This window comes from Girardinichthys multiradiatus, chromosome 11 (assembly GCF_021462225.1).
Source record: "Girardinichthys multiradiatus isolate DD_20200921_A chromosome 11, DD_fGirMul_XY1, whole genome shotgun sequence".
NCBI lineage: Eukaryota > Metazoa > Chordata > Actinopteri > Cyprinodontiformes > Goodeidae > Girardinichthys > Girardinichthys multiradiatus.
The window spans coordinates 40,378,195-40,401,124 of record NC_061804.1 but is presented as its reverse complement, the minus strand read 5'-3'; the positions used below and the strand labels follow the sequence as shown (position 1 = coordinate 40,401,124).

The window sequence follows — 22,930 nt, the reverse complement described above, 5'->3', positions numbered from 1 at the left end:
AATGACAAGAGGATGAATAAGGAAAACAAAACTATCAGGAAAGAGAAGGAATAAACAAACATGACTAATAACCCCAAAGAAATAGAAACATCTAGCTGAAACGTAAACAAACACAAAAACACAACAAAGTCCAAAATGGCAGATCCTGACACATATCTTATAAAAGCAAACAATACAATCTTAAAATCAATCCTAAAGCAAACAGAATCCAGTGGAGAGAAGCCAGACCAAGCTATATATAGCTTACCTCAGGGTAAACAGGTAAACATAACCGCATAATTTTCTAATACTATCGAATTCAAAAAATAACAATTATTATTATTTATTATTATTATAGTATAATTTTATTGTAATAACTGAAGCCCATCTGAGCTAGTCCCTAGTGATAAAAAAGTGAAAGGCTGCAGATTTGATCAAACTGTCGAATCAGAAGCTAACTTCAGCATCGTCCTTTTCCTCTTAAACAGATAAAAACTGACGTGAGGGCAGTCTGAGACTTTAGAAGAAGGAGGGATATTTAACTGGAGTTCCTCTGTGCTACAAGACCAACTCTACCATTATAAGTTGAACAGGTGATGAACTCTTAAAGAATGTCAAGAAAAAGCACATAGACCAGCTGTGTGGTTCTAATTCTCCCTCTGGTGAAAAACACGTTCAAGCGCGTTTTTGCGCACGTGAATGTGGAACTTTGTGGAATATTTGACTTTATTGTGACGCGACTGAGAACCTCACGTAACAGGTAGGTTTCCAGTTTGGTCATAGCTCCGTCTGAGCAGGCAGAAGCAGTCAAGCCTTTGGAGAATTCAGACAAGATTAGATTTACTCTGCAGCTTCTGTCAAGATTGAGACAAAGTAAGTAATGTCACATCTACACTGGTGTCGGATTACAATACATCTATTGAACAGAATGTGTGCAGAAAAAGCTGGAATAGTTGGATAAGAAAACAGAAAAGAAATGAAATGGAAAAAAGTCAAATCAGTAAAAACAGAAAAACAATAATATATTTTCTCGCTCTAGCTAAGGTCTTATAAATGCAACAAGTTTCAGTTTTATTTCAAAGAGTAGTTTTAGGCTCCTCCTATAAACATTAAAACTAACTAGAAAATTTCGGAAGAAATTTAGACGGGGCCTGCCTCTTGGTGCGTGCTTCTCGGACCGGAGCTTGCTATTTTTTTTTATTGTCTATGCTATTATCAGCTTAAAATATTACTAGTGACTCTGTAAGACTGAGGCTTTTATTTTGAAATTTTCAGTAAGCCTTATTTTAAAAGGCCAACACTGGGTGAGCTCCAACATTAGTGTGAAGCCCAGTTCTGAAATGATCTATTGTTCAAAATGCAAAGGCTTTTATTTTGTAGAGCATGTTTTGTCTTATTTTGAAAGTCCAGCATGGTTGTACTTTCAGGTCTGGGTTAGTTCCATTAGTTAAATAGAACCCGCTTGCTAATTAAAAATAATTTTCTATGCTCTTGTCAGCTCACAAAATCCATAGTAACTCTGAAAGACTGAGGCTTTTATTTTGAAATTTTCAGTAAGCCTTATTTTAAATGGCCAACATAGTCCCATTTCCAACACTGGGTGAGATCCAACATTAGTTTGAAGCCCAGTCCAGAAATTATCTATTGTTTAAATTGCCAAGACTTTTATTTTGTAGAGCATGTTTTGTCTTATTTTGAAAGTCCAGCATGGTTGTGCCTTCAGGTCTGGGTTAGTTCCATTAGTTATATACAACCTGCTTGCTATTCTAAAATTATTATGTATGCCGTAATCAGCTGAAAAAAATCACTAATAATTATGAAAGATTGAGGATTTTATTTTGAAAGTTTCAGAAGGCATTATTTCAAATGTCCACCATAGTCCTATTTCCAACACTGGGTGAGCTCCAACATTAGTGTGGAGCCCAGTGCTGCAATCATCTATTGTTTAAAATGTAAAGGCTTTTATTTTGTAGAGCATGTTTTGTCTTATTTTGAAAGTCCAGTATAGTTGTCCTTTCAGGTCTGGGTTACTTCCACAAGTTAAATAGAACCCGCTTGCTATTTAAAAATCATTTTCTATGCTCACAAAATCCATAGTAACTATGGAAGGTGTGGGCTTTTATTTTGGAAGTTTCAGTAAGCCTGTTTCAAAGGACCAGCATAGTCCCATTCCCATCACTGGGGGAGCTCCAACAGTAGTGTGAAGCCCACTCCTGCAATCATCTATTGTTTAAAGGCTTTTCTTTTGTAGATCATGTTTTGTCTTATTTTGAAAATCAAGCATGGTTGTCCTTTCAGGTCTGGGTTATTTCTATTAGTTATATAGAACCTGCTTGCTATTCTAAAACCATTGTGTATGTTATTATAAGCTTTAAATAATCATGAATAAGCATGGAGGGTTGATGAAAGAAATTGCCCTTTAGGGTTAATCACTGTTGTCTGGGTGTTGGAACAGCAGTATATGCTGTTTAAGTTCCCCACAGAACATGGCCGCCATGTAGTTGCCTCCTATGAAGATGGTCAAAGGGTTAGGGGTCGGGTCAGGTTTAAGCCATAGAAATGAATGAATATCAATGAAAGTCAATGCAAAGTCCTCAGAAAGATAGTAATCTATGCATGTGTGTGTTGGTGTGTGTGAGTGTGTGTGGGTGTGTGTGTGTGTGGGTGGGTCTATGTATGTGTGTGTGGGTGTGTGTGTGTGTGTGTGTGTGTGGGTGGGTCTATGTATGTGTGTGTGTGTGTGTGTGTGTGTGGGTGTGTGTGTGTGGGTGGGTCTATGTATGTGTGTGTGTGTGTGTGTGTGTGTGTGTGTGGGTGTGGGTGTGTGTGTGTGTGTGTGGGTGGGTCTATGTATGTGTGTGTGGGTGTGTGTGTGTGTGTGTGTGTGTGGGTGGGTCTATGTATGTGTGTGTGTGTGTGTGTGTGTGTGGGTGTGTGTGTGTGGGTGGGTCTATGTATGTGTGTGTGTGTGTGTGTGTGTGTGTGTGTGGGTGTGGGTGTGTGTGTGTGTGGGTGTGTGTCCCAGTGTGAGACACAGAGCAGCAGAAAGAAAGACAGAATCACATCCAGACATATACCGTAGGAGATACACAGAGCTATAAATAGAACAGTGAGGAATGAATCAGCCAATCAGCAAAGAGCGTCAGTGTAACTTGACACCTGCTGTTTCTCACTCACGCAGCACCTCACTCTGTGTCTCCCCTGGCCTGGCTTTATAACATGGAGGCGCATGCTCCCGAACGACTGGCCATAACTCGGAAACCGTAGGGGCGATCGATGTCATTCTTGGACCGTTTTTATCAGAACGGACAGGGGAACGATAATATTCATCCTTTATTTTTGAAAATATAATAATAAAGACATAACACTGGGTGAAAAGAGAGGGAAAATGGAGAAAAGGGCAAAAATTCCTGAACATGCTCCTGAACAAAGTCTAATATCTCGGAAACCCAACATGGTATTTAAAATGTTTTTAAACTGTGGGCAACAGCTATCCCTCGTCCCCAATCATGGAGATTTTCATAGCTCTACATCATTCACAGTATAAAATAGGATGATGGAAAGAAATGCTGTCACTCATGGATTACAGGTCAAACTCTCATTGAAAATACATGGGAGGCCTACAGAATTCCTGTGAGTCTTGGCGATCGAGGGGGTTTTGACAGAAACCTATGAGACCTAGAACAATTTTGAAATTATTGTATGAAAGCAGAGGCCCGGCCCTACAATCTGACCAAAAATAGTGGCTGTAGAGCGAAATTTGTGGCCGTGAGGGCCAGTTGAAACTTATTTTTCCTGGAAAAATCCCCTCTTTCTACACTCTAGTAACTGCCATCTCCACTGTTAAGAGTGTGATTTTCTCGCAAACTTTGTGTCGCTTGCAGTCTAATTTTAGCGAAACCGTGGCAGTTATCAACAAACCGTTTTCACTTCTGAAAAGCCGGCGGATTTTTCTATAAACTGAAAGTCAAACTGTGTTTCTAATTGAAAGTATGGCGATACAGTAGAGCCTCAAAAACAGTGAATTTTGAGGATTCCTTCGCCCCTGACTCCATTCATTCCTATGGGGATTTTGGTGGGGTGGTTTTTCGTAAATTACGTCGCCATGGTAACTCGAAACGCGAATAAAAGTAATAGCACACCTCACGGGACCGAGCTGGACGTTTTGATGTATATGTTGTGGGGGTGCGCACTGCGGTTCGGGCCGCATTAAAGTGGATAGGTTTTGACCAGGTGAATAGTGCCTGCCATGCATTGCACAGGAGATGCACTGCTCTCCTATGCAATGCTATGGCAGGCCCCAATAAAACAAGATATTTATGGTGAAAATGAGTGAATCAAATGAGTTTATGAGTTTGGTATGTTGTGTTTAAGGTTAATATAAGTTTTTTGGTTTTAAAGAAAAAGTTTCATATGTGGCTAAATTTAAACTAAATGCTAATAACTTTTTTACATTGATGTTAACAAGATAAATCAACAATATCTCCAGTTGCACAGTTGGTTTGTTTTTTCATTGACTCCTGTATAAACCCAATCTAACCTACTGAAAATAAAAGCTTGTATCATTTTCTGTCTTCTTTTGACATGAATCTCTTAAATCTGGCAATGTTTTTGACATGGCAGTAGGCTGATTTGGAAATAGACTTTATGAAATAAGAATAAAATTTAGGTCCGATTCTACACCAGTGTTTCTGGCATGGTGTGTTCAGCATCCATTGGCTGAGTCCTCTAACTGCATTTTTACCACCAAAACTGACTTCCTCTCTTCCGCTTTTTGTTCTTCTTCTTTTTTCCTTTTCACTACTGAGCTAAAAACAAATTCAGGTACAAATATTCACTGATATTGTTAACATACCAACTCTGTGACTGTAAGGGACTGTAGTCATGTGGCAAAAAATATATAAAGTTATTGGTAATTAGTACTGGTATAGTAAGAGATGTAATATGCTGATCACCTGAGCTAGGGGGGATCATATAAATATTAGGATATATAATATTAGGTAGCCCAAAAAGGAGGAGATGTATTTATTTCCAAATAAAACTGAGTGTGAACACTTGGTTAAACATTTTCTAGGTGCGTTACAAGAAGTAGAGGCTATCTGTGAAAGAAAGAAGTAAAACATCTAAGTTTATATTATCTCTTTTCATGCAATTCAAATTTGAAAGAATGATTCCTTTTCTCCTTAGAGTTCATGTTTATGTAAAAAAAAAAAAGTCATATGTGCAGGCAGGCTGGGTTTATCTACAAGTTTTCAGACCAGTTTTTGTTTTATAGTTTCTCTGTGAAACAAACTTGTGAGCTATTATAAAGTATAGAAACATACTGTGTGTGTCAGTTAATCACTGACCTCCTTTCCATGTCTTCCTTTCAGTTTACAGTCATGCTGAGAAGAAACACTCGACTACAATTATTAGGGTACTACAACTCAGAGGGAAATCCCACCATCTCCTACAAAGAGACTCTTTATAAGTATGCTGAACTAGCAATATGTCCACCTTTATGCATGTTTAAACACGGTCTTTTGTATCTTCAATGTAACTAATTTCACTTTTTTATTTGACTTATTCAGAGTTTTCAGCAAGCGAAGGAATCAAAGATGTGTCACCTTAGACACATACTCGAAGGCAGACGCCATCCCTTACACAGAGACGGACTTGAAGATGGACACAGACACCATCCCTTACATAGAGACGGATTTGAAGATGGACACAGACACCATCCCTTACATAGAGACGGACTTGAAGATGGACACAGACACCATCCCTTACATAGAGATGGACTTGAAGATGGACACAGACACCATCCCTTACACAGACTTGTACACAGACACGATCCCATACGCAGACTCATACATGAACACTAAAACAGACACAGAGATGACAGCAGAAGAAGAATTCCACTTTGAAAACAGAAGGACCACCAGAAGTAGACAATACCGCAAAAACCTCTGCAAGAACAACTTTGGCTGGTTCTATGTGACATGCCTCCTGTTTTTTGGTAACTCTCATTCCACAAACATTTGGAGATTTAGAGATTCTGTGTTTTGAATTAAATGTCATCAACCTGATCATCTTCTTCTATGTTTCTGCCCTTTGATCAGTTCTGGCAATCCCGATCTATGCGCCGAACTTTAACATTTCTAGCTCCAAACCTGCAGAATCTCCAGCTTCCTCCTTTGCAGTAGATCTGGTATGTTTTCTATATTACATCTTACCAATTGCACAGTGGAGCAGTTGGTAGCACTGTTGCCTTGCAGCAAGAAGGTCCTGGGTTTGATTCCCGGCCGGGGGTCTTTCTGGATGGAGTTTGCATGTTCTCCCTGTGCATGTGTGGGTTCTCACCGGGTACTCTGGCTTCCTCCCACAGTCCAAAGACATGCCTGTTAGGTTAATGGGTCACTCTAAATTGCCCTTAGGTGTATGAATGAGTGTGTGCATGGTTGTTTGTGTGTTGTCCTGTGATGGACTGGTGACCTGTCCAGGGTGTACGCTGCCTCTTGCCCATAAACTGCTGGAGATAGGCACCAGCTCCCTGTGACAGACTATGGAATAAGTGGTAGAAAATGTCTGACTGACTGATTCTTATTGTAAAAACAAAAGTCAAACCAGCTTTCTACATGGAATCTGATCTCACTCTCATCTCATTTTCAGGCCTTCAACAGATACTGTGAAGAGAAGAAACTGTATCCAGCAGAGCTGATGGAGGCGCTGATAGGCTCAATCACAACAGTTAACGACTCTCTCCCAGGCAAAGTTTGCGTTGGCATCACATGGCAGGACATTACATTGAGTAAGATTCACCACTAAGCACAATAAAATAAAGCAAATTAAGATAAAACAATAAATATAGCACTGCATAATCAATGTATCCCTTCTACAGAAAGCTATTATGTTAATGTTTTTTTTTTGTTGAATCCCACAGAAAGATTAAAAAGGAATCTTCAGCCTTGTGAAGCTGGAGGACAACAGTAACTGGGGGTCATCAGTGGCGCACATGTGTGCACAGCTTCAGGGTGTCTGGGAAGATGGGGTACGTTTAGGCTGGTAGGTATGGAGGTAAGGATATGTACATGTGTTTGAATAAAACAGAAAACATTTAAACTTGTCATTTGAAATATGTAGTTTAGAAAATACCAGCAGAGTCATTTGATGTTGTTCAGTATATCTGGGCACCAGGGGGTGGATCCCATCAGCTTCTAGAAAGTGGGTGGGTCACCTTCAGAGAGAGTGTTGCAGGCTGGAAGGTGAGTATGGTGCAAAGGTTCAGAGCGAAGCTTCTCTCTACCAGGGTTTAGGAACAGGAGCACTTAAAGGGTAAGCTGCTTCCACACATTCGCTTTAAATAAGAACACTACAAAATTCTTATTATCTATTTCAATATCACTTTATACCCTTAAACACAAACAAATATTTATTTTATAACATGGTGGAGAGATCAGATGAGCAGAATTATCCTAATAATTAATTTTAAGTAATTTTAAGAATAAAAACAAATGGTCTAAATTTCACTAATTTACACGTCTTTTAGCTGTTAAACGCACATAACTACTCCAAAGAGAGTCATTTAATCTACTCAAATAAAGCATGCTGTAAAATCTTACAGCAGTTATATTGATTCAAATCTAACAGTTTGGTTTATCAGTGGAAATCAGTCTTTGAACTACTGCCATAGTTTCATAGGCTCTTCATCCTCCTGTCTGTTTTATGTGCAGGGTGCCCATGTTCTCAAGGTGACTGCATGGGTTTTCACCAGGTGCTCTGGTTTCCCCCCTCAAAAACAAATAGAAAATATTTCATGCTTCCAGTGCATAAACGATTTTTGTTACTGATGTTTCAAATGCGAACAAATAGCAGATATTAAATTTGTGTTTAGGAAAAGCTATTTTCTTAAAAGAGAGGTTCACGTGGCGCTGCTAAATTACAGTATCTCACAAAGTGAGTACACCCCTCACACTTTTGTAAATATATGATTATATGTCAGTGAATCCTCGTGGTTTTAATTGACGTCGTTCTTTAGAGACACATAGAGCAGTCATGGAGGATGTTTTGTTCTGTTTTGTCTGAGACGTTCTGATTTTCTTATGTTCTGAGTTCAAACTAAACTTTTATCAGTTAATGCAGACATGAAGGGTTTTCATATAGAAATCAGAGGATTTTCCTGTAATAAAAGTTGATTCAATAATTATAATAATCCTAAATCAAAGCCTCTGTCAACTATTACTCACAATCATAGTTATGTTGGCTCGGCTCAGCTAGAGTGCAAGCAACAATTACAGAAGGAGAAGGTGAGTATTAGTTGGAGGTAAGGTTATGTTGAATGTGGGACTTTATGACAGGGTGAAGAAACCGCTTACTGTTTGGTGATGAAGATGGAGGTCCAGGGAGGGTGAGTAACTCTCCGAGTCTGAGATTGGCTGCTTGGTTGTGTTTGAGAGGTTTTGCGATAGTAGAGAATCCTTCTTCTGAGTAAGGCTGATGGAAGAGCCACAGCAGACTGAGGGAGGACAAGCAGGAGAGTGATGGATTACCAAGCTGCAGCTAAATGAAGATCCAGGAGGGCGGAGGAGCAGCGAGGAGACTAGGAGCAGTGGCCTAAGGAGGAAATTCTGAGACTTTGGAACACCATCCACCGGAAGCAAGGAGACAAAGGTATGATCAGTGATCGAAATACGTCATGAAGAAGTCAGCAAGACCTGGCCTGATTACTGCGCTTTGTAAGCAAACAATCTGGCGTCTCTCTTAGGGTTCCCTGCTCCTCTTAAGCACTTCCTGATTAGCTCAACAAGCTGCAGGTGTGGAGCCTACCAGTCGCACCCTGCTGAGGACGTGGGAGAGGACAGACGAGGCACACAGGAAGTGGACAGAAGACAATTTGGGTTTGGAGTGCAGGTAGAATGTCTTCTCTCACAGTTTCGTGTACAACACCTTTACATTGTCATTAACTTTGTGTTTCCTCTTCGTTCTTCTTCCCCACAGAATGCCTGGCTTGCACCTCCACCCCCCAGCCGGTCGAGGCAGATGGCTGCCTATCATGAGCCTGGTTCTGCTGGAGGTTTTTTGTCTTCTTGTTAAAAGGGAGTTTTTTTCCTCTCCACCGTCGCCTAGTGCTTGCTCATGATGGGGGATTGTATCAAAGAATTGATGCAATCAGCTGGTTTCTTTAGATAAATAAACTGAATTGACTTGAACTGTGTCTTCTGGGTCTTTGTTGTGCATAATGTAAAAAATTATAACACACACAGTAATAATCCACAGTTATATTCATTCAACCTCCCGCTGAGGTGACATCCTGAGTTCGTGTTGCCATGGAATCATTTTCAAAATGGTTTGCAATGAAGAAAAACACTTCAGATACCTACCCTAAATTACATCTAACCTATTTAGGACACGTTTTGTGTATAAATTTACATTTAACAAGTTATGAAAAAAGGTTGTGATATTTACATCACGTCTGTGGTGACATTACATGACTTACATGACATGACTTCAGCTCAGTGTCTGTAAATTATTCAGTTTCATAACTTTGCAAAATCAATCTGATGTATGAATATGTTCTGTGTATGGCTGAGTTATCAACCAAACAATACCTGATAAATACAATTGAAATAAAACCAAAGAAGCAAAATCAAAACAACACAAATTCTTATCCACACACATTGGATTAAAGAAATAATAATGATCCTCAAAACAACCACTATTATTTCCAATCAGATACATTAATAAAATATCAAAATTACGAGGGATTTACAAGGTTCTCATATTCGTGGTCTGTCGACTTAGCCAGAATGAGAAAGCCACCAGAGAAGGGAGTGCCTTACTTCAGGGTCCAGATCTTGCATTCAGGATGAAAGGTGTGGCTTTTACAACTGGGACAGGTATTGAATAACCCAATTGCCTAAATGTCTGGATCATAACAGAACTGTAGCTAAGATGACAAGAAATGCAAAATAGTTTGCTGGGTTTAGATAAGAATCTCTCCATGAGAACAGTAAGGGCCTAATCTTCAAAAGGTTTGTGTGTACAAAAACACGTGCAAACTGGTCTGTGTGCACAAGGCTGATCTACAAACCAGGTGCAACGTGAATTGCATGTGTAAGATCTGCAAAATAGTTCCCAAAATGTTGTAGTTGTTTCATTTTCAAGTTTTAAAATGTTTTTACTGTTGTTTTTTTTTTTAGCATTTTCAGATACTTTAATTATTTGTATTATTATTATTACCTCCAAATCCATGGCTTCAAACCTCATCTTTCTTTTGTGGCCACTCTGCTCTCCAACACTCTCCATGGTAACAGGTCTGTCTGCACCACTTTGCACCTTTTATCCCCTGTGCATGCATTCTCTGTAGATCACTCAGAACACAACCACTTATTGCACGTGTAATGTTTTTTTGCACAGTCTTTGAAGATCAGGTCCTAAGTTACACAGAACGTTGTATAAACTTTACACAAAATAGAAGAAATGTACCATTTTACAAAGAGAGAAATGAACAAGCCAAACTTGGAGATTGACTCGACAGATGGGTGTTGGTCGACCAATTAGACATAAAGATGGGGGCATCTCATGAGGGCTGACTGAATTAAATGTAATTAAATTTAATTTATTTGGCAATTACATAAAAGCGCAAGATTAGCTTTACAACAATAGTCAGATTTCATCGAGGACAAAAAAGCAAAAAGCTTATTTTCTTTGTGGTTCTCCATGTACCAGCCAAGGGTTGGACATAATCCCATTTATCTTTAAAGATGTTTCCTTCAGACGTCATAGAGTGCCTAAGCGTCTGTTACGACCTGTCTAGGGGTGGCCAGATCACAAAATGAAGGTAATTAATCTTTGTTAGACCTCAATATGCCACAGGTAAAAGTTGAACAGTTTAGACTGATTTATTTAAAATGTGTTATTTTCTTCAAGGTTTTACATATAGAGAAGGAGCTGGGTTTACCTTACCTTACTTCATACCAAAACAACAAACAAAAGGAAACTATGCAAAATATTAACCAAACAGAACTAGTTAACATGAAGATAAAAATTTAGTTAACATAAATAAACACAATAACTTACCTTCCAAGCTAAAGTACACAAGGGAAGACAGGGACCAAACAAAAATAGCAGCTCACCCCTACACATCGATACAACAGAGACTCCAAGTGTTCACACGGGTGCACTGGTACAGGGATAAAGGTGTAGCTAGTTGGGATGAGCAGAGGATGAACAATGGACAGTCTGCAGCACTTTTTTATGCATCATCCTCATTCGGTTAACTAATCCGCATTCATCAATGTTCTGGATCCACCAATCATGGATAGACACCTGCAGACTGAAATTTGCCTTAAAAGAAACAAAAAACAGCACCTCCTGACCCCAGTCATAACACACTTTCCCAATAATTAAACATTAAAAAAAGAGCCTTCAGAGAGGGAGACATGGAATTATTGAGGAGTATACAGAGGCGACTTTAATCAAGATAAGAAAGAGACAGCAAGGAGGTGTACAAGAACAAGCTGGAGAGCAGCTCCAGCAAAACAATATCAGAGAGGTCAGGGATGAAGAAGATCACAGGATTTAAGCAGAAAGAAGATCAGACCGATGGATGTCTGGACAGAGCCAATGAACTGAACACATTCTTCAATAGGTTCAGTACAGAAACAATCCCAGCATCCTCCTCTCCTGCCCACAGCCAAACAGACATCCCACCCTCCTTTTACCCAAAGCTTTTCTGTCACACCTCAAATGTTTTATCTTCCACCTCAGCCATGGACCCTTATGCCTCTACATGTTTGCCTTCAACCAAATCAGAAGATGCTGATTCTCCCTTTGCCTCCCCCTTCCACCTGTGTGTCTCAGGAAGTCAGGTGAAAAGACAACTGGACAGACTGAACCAGAGTAAGGCTGCAGGTCCAGATAATGTCAACCCCACAGTCTTGAAGACCTGTGCAGAGCAGCTCTGACCTTCTGTCTTGTTCCGGTACCAAAGAAAACTAACCCATCAGTCCTCAATGACTATAGACCTGTTTCCCTGACTTCATGAAGGTCCTATAGAGATATTTTAGAGTTCAAGAGACACAGAAATAGAGCAAGGGTGTGAAACTGCAGCTGGCTGTGTGGAGATGTTGGCCATCCATTTTTACTGATGACCTCAGTGATAACTGGGTGTATAATGTTGAAGCTCATAACACCTGTCTGATAAAAGAATAATGCCTACCTTTTGGACCATTCTGCATGGTCCACTGATCGAAACCCTATTAAAAACATTTAGAAATAAATGGGTGGGGGGGGGGGAGTTGGTAGCACTGTTGCCTTGCAGCAAGAAGGTCCTGGGTTCAATTCCCGGCCGGGGGGTCTTTCTGCATGCGTGGGTTCTCACCGGGTACTCCGGCTTCCTCCCACAGTCCAAAGACATGCCTGTTAGGTTAATGGGTCACTCTAAATTGCCCTTAGGTGTATGAATGAATGAGTGTGTGCATGGTTGTTTGTGTGTTGCGCTGCGATGGACTGGCGACTTGTCCAGGGTGTACCCTGCCTCTTGCCCATAGACAGCTGGAGATAGGCACCAGCTCCCCCGCGACCCACTATGGAATAAGCGGTAGAAAATGACTGACTGACTGGGTGGGTGGGTAAGTGTATAAAAACAGACATAAGTTCTAAATGCTCTTTGTAAAGCCGTCTTCACCACATGGAAGAACCTTCTCACCACCCAACTAGAAATACTTGCATTAAGCATGTTACTCTGGTGAGTCAACTTAATGAGCATTTTTTGGGAGACTCTTGTTTTGGTTATTTTTGACAAATGGTGTTTAACTGAATGCCAATTCCTTATTCTTCAAAATGTTGGTCTTTAGATTTGAATAAGGGGTTATACACAACAGATACACTTCTAAAAATTTCTAATAGGGCTTAAATGTTGTGATAAAAAGTATCTTTTTGCTTTTTTTCTTTTGACACCTGATGTGCACTTTTCCAACGAAAAGTCTTTTGTTTCTTAATTCATAACATTAAAGGAGCTGTACAAGAATTTCTTCATAAATCTCATCCAACATTTTATTGTTCTTATATACAAATATTCCCAACCAAGGGCTCGATTTGATCCAGTCAGTATAACTACCCTAATAAAACAACATCATTCCAATTTTCAATTATATCCTGCATGAATAACTTGTTGATTATCTTTTATTTTCATTTGCCAGCAAAATAGCATCATCACCTGTTAATGTAACCCCCCTCCTCCTCCCAGAACTTGGTACCACCAAACCCACTTTCTCCACCAAGCATTCAGTGTTTGCTATACGTTTGATTCAGTCGCCGGTAAGAGTGGTTGTACTCTCAAAAAAGCGGTCAGACAACGATTTTTCACTATTGGTTGACAACACCCTGTAAAAAGAGCAAAAATCAAAATGAAGTAAATAAATATATTGTTAGGTTAGTTTTCTCTCGCACACACCTGTACACGCAAACACACTGAATAGTGGTGTATGTGGACTAGCTCCTGAATACAGTGGTACCCAGGTGCTTTGTTAGACCTGTCACCTGGACCTCTGGGGCTGAAGGTCTAGATGTTTTCAGAACAGCCCGGAATCTCAAAATGACAGATTTCACATTTTATTTAAAAACAATCAGATTTGTTTCTATTGTGTTCCAGATAATCACTGCCCTCTCTGCACCATGCACACAGGCTCAGTGGACTGGCAATTTATCCTTTCTGGATGTTGTGACTATGAATCTGAATATATTATTTAATATTAATATTAATATTTTATCAAATAATATTTCGGTCTGTTAAGGGTTGTCCTGTGAATACCAGCCCAGTAAGGCGATGGTATTAGAACAAAATAGAAAGGTGTGAGACGAGCTCTGACATTATTGAACAGCATAAACTCTGCACATATATGGAATGAATTCACACAATTTCTTAAAATACAAGAATTTATTAACAAAAATAAGTCAACTCAAAGTCAAACATATTTCAATCAACAAACTCTTTACTATGATAAAACAATCCAACTAAACTACCAAGCAGAATTAAAGAATAACGAAGACTAATAGGCTATGTACAATATAAACAAGTTGATCAAAGATGGTTGAAAATCATGACCAAAACAGTGATGCAACATTACCATGCAATGTTATTTATGTTTGAGAACCAAGGATTATCTTGAAGAATCTGGAAATGAAGTGAAGTGAAGTTAGTTTTGGAACCAATTTAGGCAACAATCAGTACACCTTTAGACAACCCTTCACAATGCAAGATCAGATAAAATATTGTTTTATTAAAATATAATCTGCTGAATAAAACCAACCTTCTGGATGACCATTTCTCAACGGTGTCTAATTAGCTGCTTTTGTTTATTACAAACCGGATTCCAAAAAAGTTGGGACACTAAACAAATTGTGAATAAAAACTGAATGCAACGACGTGGAGGTGCCAACATCTAATATGTAATAATATTCAGAACAGAACACAGATCACAGATCAAAAGTTTAAACTGAGAGAATGTATCATTTTAAGGGAAAAATATGTTGTTTCAAAATTACATGGCATCAACAAATCCCCAAAAAGTTGGGACAAGTAGCAATAAGTGGCTGGAAAAAGGAAAGTGAGCATATAACGAACAGCTGGAAGACCAATGAACACTAATTAGGTCAATTGACAACATGATTGGGTATAAAAAGAGCTTCTCAGAGTGTCAGTGTCTCTCTGAATCCAAAATGGTAAGAGGATCACCAATTCCACCATTGTTGCGCAGAAAGATTGTGCAGCAATACCAGAATGGTGTTACCCAGCGTAAAATAGCAAAGACTTTCAAGTTATCATCATCAACCATGCATAACATCATCAAAAGATTCAGAGAATCTGGAACAATCGCTGTGCGTAAGGGTCAAGGCCGTAAAACTCTACTGGATGCTCGTGATCTCCGGGCCCTTAAATGTCACTGCACCTCAAACAGGAATGCTTCCAGAAAGCATTGTCAGTGAACACAATCCACCGTCCCATCCGCCATTGCCAGCTGAAACTCTACAGTGCAAAGAGGAAGCCATTTCTAAGCAAGCTCCACAAGCTCAGACGTTTGCACTGGGACAGGGGTCTTTCAAAATGGTGTGTGGCAAAATGGAAGACTGTTCTGTGGTCAGATGAGTCACAATTTGAAGTTCTTTATGGAACACTGGAACGCCATGTCATCCAGACCAGAGATGATAAGGATAACCCAAGTTGTTATCAATGCTCCGTTCAGAAACCTGCATCACTGATGGTATGGGGTTGCATGAGTGCTTGTGGCATGGGCAGCTTGCGTGTCTGGAAAGGCACCATTAATGCAGAGAACTATGTTCAGGTTCTAGAACATATGCTCCCATCTAGACGTCGTCTCTTTCAGGGAAGACCCTGCATTTTCAACAAGATAATGCCAGACCACATTCTGCAGCAATCACAACATCATGGCTACGTAGGAGAAGGATCTGGGTACTGAAATGGCCAACCTGCAGTCCAGATCTTTCACCTAAAGAGAACATTTGGTGCATCATAAAGAGGAAGGTGCGACAAAGAAGGCCCAAGACAATTGAACAGTTGGAGGCCTGTATTAGACATGAATGGGAGAGCATTCCTATTTCTAAACTTGAGAAACTGGTCTCCTCTGTCCCCAGACATCTGTTGAGTGTTGTAAGAAGGGGGGATGCCACACCGTGGTTAAAATGGCCTTGTCCCAACTTTTTTGGGATGTGTTGATGCCATGTAATTTTGAAACATATTTTTCCCTTAAAATGATACATTCTCTCAGTTTAAACTTTTGATCTGTGATTTGTGTTCCATTCTGAATAAAATATTAGATGTTGGCACCTCCACTTCGTTGTGTTCAGTTTTTATTCACAATTCGTTTAGTGTCCCAACTTTTTTGGAATCTGGTTTGTAAAATAATATTTCAAGAAATATTAGGGAAATGGTAAAATATTTAAGGGAATATTTTGGGAAAGAATAAAATCTTTCTGGAGAAATGGGGCTTAATGGTGTTTACTTAGTTATTAAATCTAGTAAAATAATGTTTAGGGACACATTATTTACTGGATTGAAAACTAAGAACCTTTCTGGGTAAACATTCTTTAGCAGGCAAGCATGTGTTCTTAGCTGTTAGCAGTTAAGCTAACAAAAGAAGCTCATAGCTTAGCACCAGAATCAAACACACACCTTTAAAAATACCATCAATAAAAGGGTTAAAATACAAAGCGTTATGATCTGTTATGATCCGTTACGATCAATCTTTTGTGTTTAAAATCACCCTTTAAATAAAGTTTGTCTTAACTTTAAAAACACACAAACACATAACACAAACTGAGCACGTGCTGAGCAGATAGTCTGCTAGCACCAAGATAGCTGAGTTCAACACAAACAAAACCAAACTTCATAAAATGAAAATGTTCAGATCATAAATCTTTCTCTATTACTCTGCCCAAACCCTAACCTGTATGAACCATGCTGAGGAGTTGTTCGACGAAGTTTGACGAAACATCCACTTTGAACAAAAGTTAGCTTCAGCTAACCTCCAAGCTGTTGGGGCAGCGGCTTGCTGTCGGGCCGACCAAGCTGCACGTTACCACGGTGATGAGGTCACTGTTGTCCTCTTTTCAGAGTGGGAAAACTGCTCCACTCGGCTTCGTAGAGACCGCGTCTCTACTGGGGACTTCTCTGGAACACAGTTTGCTTCTGCAGGCCTCAAAGAGAAAGTACAGCAATGGTTATACCTTAATTTCCCCTTTTTATGAATTAATACACCGGGTACACAAACAGTAATTCATCCATACTTAAGTCAGTGCATATGATTGATGATCGTATGACACCCTTGGATCCAGTTTGAAGAGTTTATGTCTGTTTGCCAGCAAAGAGACATTAGCGCGCAATCTCCCCGGCCAGCCTCGCACGGAGTCCGGGTGGAAGAGAAAGGACCATTGGAAAGGGGGTGCTTTTATACAGCCAGTGGCATCATGGGAAGTCCGCTGCTTGCACGGGAACTGAGAGAAGGTGACTAATTACACTAAACAAGACTGGCTGCTGAGGGAGACAAACAAACACGAGGGAAGAAACTTAAGAAACAATACAAAATGACAAAACCCAAGGAACACAAATCAAAAGAGAACAAAACATAAAAACACAACTCCAAAATGGCAGAGCATGACACTTCATGCTTCACCTCAACTACTAACAAAAAATTAAAACCAAGTCAAATTATTGTGAAGCTTTTTTGTTTGATTCACAATAATTTACATTCAATGAAAACCCAGCCAAGGTTGAGAGCTACTACAACATGTCTTGTGTTACTTTAACTTTAAGTGACTTATAAACTGGGCCGCTGTCTGATGAAAATTAAACAGTTTATTGCCTGGGCTAAAGACCCCAATGGTTCAGACCCTTAAAATGCCCCTGGTGGTGCCTCTACTATAAAATACAACTAATTCATTCTAGACCCCTGAAACACCACAATGCAGCTTTCATGAATATGAAGGTGCTCTAAAAATGTAAAATATTTGCTTCTGTGTTAGAAAAAAGATGAAATAAAAGTAAGCCTTTTATTAATTGCTGAACTGATGTGGAACTGAAAAACTGCAGAGTAAATACAAAGAAAACAGAAATGTTAAGTAAATTACAGTAAAAGCATTAGAATGAACACAAAACTAGCCTGATTCCTTTAAAAAAAGTAAATGATTCAATAAATAAATAACTAGGCAGAGCTTAACCCCCCAATGCTAGACCCAAAGTTATGTCCTTGTTCCCAACCAACAATATATATTATTGATGTGACTAGTCAAGCAATTTGACAAGATGATTTATGTTAAACATCTAAATATTAAATTCCCTCAAATATGATACATTGCCTTATCATTTATTTCCAAGGTGATATTGTTCTGGGTTTCTGTGTTAAAATCTCACTCAACATCTAACACTACAGGAACGGACAACAAATAGCCTGCGCCTTTCATTAGTGTCCACTAGATGTCAGTTTAATCAGATGCGTTTCATTATGGTTTAGCTTGATCAAAATGCTTCATCATAAAAAGATTTAATTAAATAAATTCTGTCTAAGTATTTGACAAATGTTAATTAACAGTTTAGACAAATTTAAAATGAAATCACTATTTCTACTGCGGGACATAGACTGGTTTCATTGTCTGCTCAGGAAAATTAACACATGGCCGATCTTATAAATCTCCAATCCAATCCTAAATACAACTGAGGCACTTTCTAAATTATTTTTTTAACAATTTGGTTAATAATTTATAAAAAAAATACTGGATCTATGCTATTTGGGCCATAAGTCGGGTAGTTTCAGCCAGCTATGGTTCAAAAGTCAAGACCCGGTTTGATGCATGGAGAGGAGAAGAAGCCTTATGATTCTTCTAAGACCACCAGCATGAAATACACAACAATCTGATCAGACTTCACTGAACCTCTCCCACAGGATCAAATATGGTAAAATGATGCTGTATAAACATTTTAATGTCAGTGGGTCAGTTTATGACAGATCACACTAGAGAACAGGTTTGTTCACTTAAAATAGTGTGAGCATATTACCTGCTCAGTAGTAAGAGCATGCTGCTGCTAGCTATGCTCAACTTTCACATTTTGACCAAAACATCGGTCATAAAGTCAATATAGACAGGTTACGTTTTATACAGTGATATATGTTAAGTATATGTTATCCACATTCAATTGTTTGATCATTTTAACACAAATCTTCTGTAATAATCCAGGTTAAGGATTATCCATCCCCCTTAAACATTTGTTACTTTTATAAATGTTAAAACCTACCCGATGCTGGACCCAACCCAGGCCCGGGTTAGTCCACGATCGACTCCAAAAACAAATTGGTTGTTTTTAATCCAGCAGGTTTTGTTGTGTAAAATTAGGTACGAGTAGGAACTGGTTAAAGAAAGGACAGGGCTCCCCTGGTTCTCTTGTTTTGGACCAGGGGCTTTTATGCAAAGGCTACACTGTTTCAAAGGATGGTTTTCTGAGCAAAAACATACCACAGCTGGAGCTGGTGAAAAACATTTTGATATTTACCCTTTCCTTTGTGCTGAGGTGGTGGTCGAGTATAAATACACCCCAAGGAACCTTTGTCAGACAAGGTAGCTCCCAATGTGGAGATATATTATGTGTGTGCAATATTATTATTATGTTCATAACCAGTGTGGGAAATAAAATGTATAACCTGTGTTAGTGGCCTGCAGAATTGTTATTGCACAAACTTGGCCTTGAGTGTGATGAAGCAGAAAAATAGTGAAGAACTGTAGGGGTGGGAGAAGGATGTGAAAGGATTAACGGGCCAAGTACTCCCTTCTTATATCAGTAGAAGCTGGGAGACAGGAACATGTCCTAATATGGTAGGCAGGAAAAGTTTGTACGTGACTATATGTGAGAAAAAACTGTAAACAGGGCGCTGCCCATTTTCATGTGTGTTTTAATAAAAGCAATGTGCCCAGTGAGAAGCTCTGAAGTCGTCTCGGTGTGTGTCCTGATCACATGAGAGCTTCCCTGGTCCAGGTACTTTTGAATTCAATACAACGGTGTCTAAGTGTGTTATTTCAATGGGTGTGAATTCTTTCAGCTTACGGTGAATAAACGAACTCGCCGAAGACCTCTCGGAGGGGGTGCTTCAACAATTGGTGACACCAACGTGATTCACGGCTGAATCAGGGAATTCGGACAAAGAGAGAGTGTGACAGACGAACCTCCTGACATCCAGGGGCACCCACATAAAAAAAAAGGTATTGTGCAGAGCCTATTGTATTAAATTCTGCCGATTGAATTTATGCATAGGCCAAATTATCTCTAGGATGTCAGTGGTTCTGAATGTTATTACTCTGCAAAACTTTAAAAGAGTGTGCATTAAGTGAACGCGTTTAAATGGAGTCAGACATGAAAAACTGAAAGAAGGCCAAAGGTTAAAGTCCTTTAATAAGGTTAAAGTCCTTTAATAAGGTTAAAAGTCCTTATATTGCATTTTGTTTTTTAAAAGAAAGGAGACTTAGAGGCTCCTCCAGAAATCTTACAAAGGGTTAGAGTCCCATCTCGTGGTCACACAGAGGAATTACACAAGTGACTGGCAGTGCAGTCGAATTTAAATCTTTGAACACACATTCTGACTTAAAAATGCAGTTGGATTTTTAATTATTTGAGCGAAAATGAAATGCATTTATTGAATATAGGGTGAAGTGGCTTGTAGTGGATTGTTTTTGCATATTTGTGCATATTTCCTGTGTGCGAGTGTCTGTCACTGACTGTTGTGTTGAATTGAGGAAGAACGAGCTGGAATGTGTGTGTGCGCCTGAACGAGATGATCATTTGGGTTAAAATAACTGTCGAGTCCTAGGGATAAGTGTCTGTGTGGCGGATCATAGAATAAATGTGAATATTAAGTGTTTTTGCTGATATTAAACGGTAGTGACTGTGGGAAAACGCTGACTGCGTATATGTGTGTGTGTGTGGGTACAGCCTGCGGAAAGCAGCTTTACCATTGCGGATGAATAAATGCACTGTGTTGTTAACAAAGACAATACAGTGATAAGCGGATTTTGTGCGCATATTGTGAAGAGTTCATTGAACATTTATTTCACAGGATTTTAAACAACATGGAAGGGACCGAGCAAAAGCTCTGATTTAAAAGGAGATGTGAAGTTTGTGGAAAATTATGTGAAGGGGGCCGAAGAAATATGTAAACGATGGCAAAACAAAATAAAAATACGGATTTGAAAAACTTTTAAAACTTTTGAGAGTAATTGGTTTTGTTAAACACATTTTCCTTGGCAAAACAAACCTTTACTGGACAAATTGGGATATTTTTGAAGGTAAGAAAGATTCTGATTGGACAGTGGTACCACACAAAAATTAAACTAATCTCATGTTTCCTAAAAGACTGCATAGAAAAGGCCTTCAGAACTGTGGAGTTATTTTCCACCACAGTACCAAGTTTTTTTAAGCATGCTTTTTCTTTATTTTAAAACAGATCTGGTTTTTGTTTTGTTTTTGGCTTTTTAGTATAATGTTTGTCTGAAGCTTATTATGAACTGGGTTAGGAGCAAATATGATCTGAGGTAAATTAGGAGCTGTGAACTAGTGATTTTAAATCTGATTATTGTCCAAGCAGAAATAATACACTAACAGGTCTGGGAATATTTAGCCAATCCTCTCTTCAATCTGCAGAAAGTTAACATCATTGTTCATTTTAGGAAAAGAAAATAAATAAAGGCTCTCTAAATACTAAAGAGGATGGTCGGCTCAAACTCCAGTCTCCTTGTTTGATTTCTTAGGGTTTAAAGATTAAAAGAATTACTAGGAATACAAAGGTACTCAAGGTAATTTCAGATTACTAAATCATAAAATATTGGAACATTTGTCAGCATTTGGATTATTAAAGATGGGTTATAGTAATAATTTTCTCCCCAACTCTCAAAATTTAAATAGCCAAATTAAGGAAAATTATGTGTGTCTTCCTTTTAAAACATTATGTGGAAAAAAGTCCAGTTTGGAGTCAAGCTTATTATTTTAATTTCTGATTAAGTCAAACACTGCAGTTTTTGTTTTGTTTGGGTATACCTTAAAAACGTCAACGCCGGCTTAAAATACTTCTTTACATTTAACCTGAGCAGAGAAATTCTTGAATGCAGCTGCGATCAAAATTGAGCAAAACAAAAAGAGAATTATAACAATAACTCTCAGGGTTGTAGTTATTATTATTACAGAGTTATAGTACAAAGAATTGGCAAAAGGTTTCAGCATCAGTGAATTTGGATTCATTTAAGAGAAAACTGTTGCTGTGCTTCTAAATACTTTGAGATCTCTTTGGACTATGTGCACTCATTTTTAAAAAGGATCCTGAAGATTGTCATAACAACATTGATCAATTATAGCATTAAAAGATATGGCTGAGAAAACATATTCTGAAAAGAGATTGTTAAAAATTTCTTTGAATTCTTGAAGCTTCAAATTTGGCCATTTGTCTGTCTTTGATGTTTTATCTTTGTTTTGTTGGACTGAATGTTTGTTTATATGTTGCATGAAACAATAATCCATGTTTAGAATAATGTTTCTAAATCCTAGATTGATTAAACTTTGAGTTTTCAGGAGAGTTAAGAAGCAGCTTGTTTCTGAGGTAGGTGCATGTTAACAGTTTTGCAGTTTAAGGTTCATTAAGATGGGTTGGAATGTAGAAACTGTGGTCCGGCCCATAGGCTGTCCATCATAGGTTAGTTCTGCCTGACTCCGCCCACCTACCAGGTTGGTTCACACCTTTGCTGTCATGGTAACGCTCAGCACCTCCCTTCCTGAGTTTTAACATTGTTTAAGAGACAATAGAATCAAAATGCTTGTAGTGATTGTTGCCTTGAAAACATGTTTTTTGTATAATAATTAAGGATGTAGCATGACTTTTAGATTTATGTGTTTTACTATTAAAAGGTTAATGAAATAGTTTAAACTGGTTTGAAGAATTAGTTTTGCATACAGAATCATTGGTGATTTATTAGATTGAAAGTTTTCCCTGGTGCCATTAAGCTAACTGACAGTTCCAGACATGCCAATACTTTTCTGAGTGCTAATACTTATTTGAGTGTGAAAACTTGTTTGGGTGCGAAAACGTTTGAAAGTGTGAATACTTTTGTAAGGTGTAAAAACTCTTTAGGGTGCTAATTGTTATACTACCAACAACACCATGATAAAATGCAAAAGATTCATTTTACAGGGAAATAATTCCATATTTGGCTCAGTTTGTGTGCATTCTTGATTTTTCCTCTTTGAGAGAAGTTAGTTTTCAGCTCTGTGAGGTGACCTTGACAAAGAGATGCAGCTGCCTGAGAACAGAGATAACACTTCTGCACGAAAGGCAGAAGCCTGTCTCTGCTGAGAGATGGGGATTGTAACTCTACCCTGCATGTGTCAAACTCAAGGTCCGCGGGCCAAAAGTGGACCCCAGAA

General features: G+C 38.8%; 1 protein-coding gene across 4 annotated transcripts; it reads left to right on the top strand.

The window, feature by feature from the left end:
* The first annotated feature begins 371 nt into the window (after window positions 1–371).
* LOC124875971 lies at window positions 372–9,167 on the top strand. Of its 4 annotated transcripts, none has more exons than XM_047378422.1 (9): window positions 372–572; window positions 5,352–5,449; window positions 5,550–5,640; window positions 5,683–5,977; window positions 6,081–6,169; window positions 6,631–6,769; window positions 6,902–8,628; window positions 8,723–8,868; window positions 8,956–9,167. In XM_047378422.1, exons 2-7 carry the CDS (start codon window positions 5,361–5,363, stop codon window positions 6,949–6,951), a joined length of 753 nt encoding a protein of 250 aa, XP_047234378.1. In that variant the 5' UTR covers window positions 372–572; window positions 5,352–5,360; the 3' UTR covers window positions 6,952–8,628; window positions 8,723–8,868; window positions 8,956–9,167. The 4 variants fall into 4 exon arrangements, with proteins under 4 accessions (XP_047234378.1, XP_047234376.1, XP_047234377.1 ...); XM_047378420.1 differs by lacking the exon at window positions 372–572 and adding an exon at window positions 695–852; XM_047378421.1 differs by lacking the exon at window positions 372–572 and adding an exon at window positions 695–852 and having other exon boundaries at window positions 5,550–5,654; window positions 5,697–5,977.
* The last annotated feature ends 13,763 nt before the right edge of the window (window positions 9,168–22,930 follow it).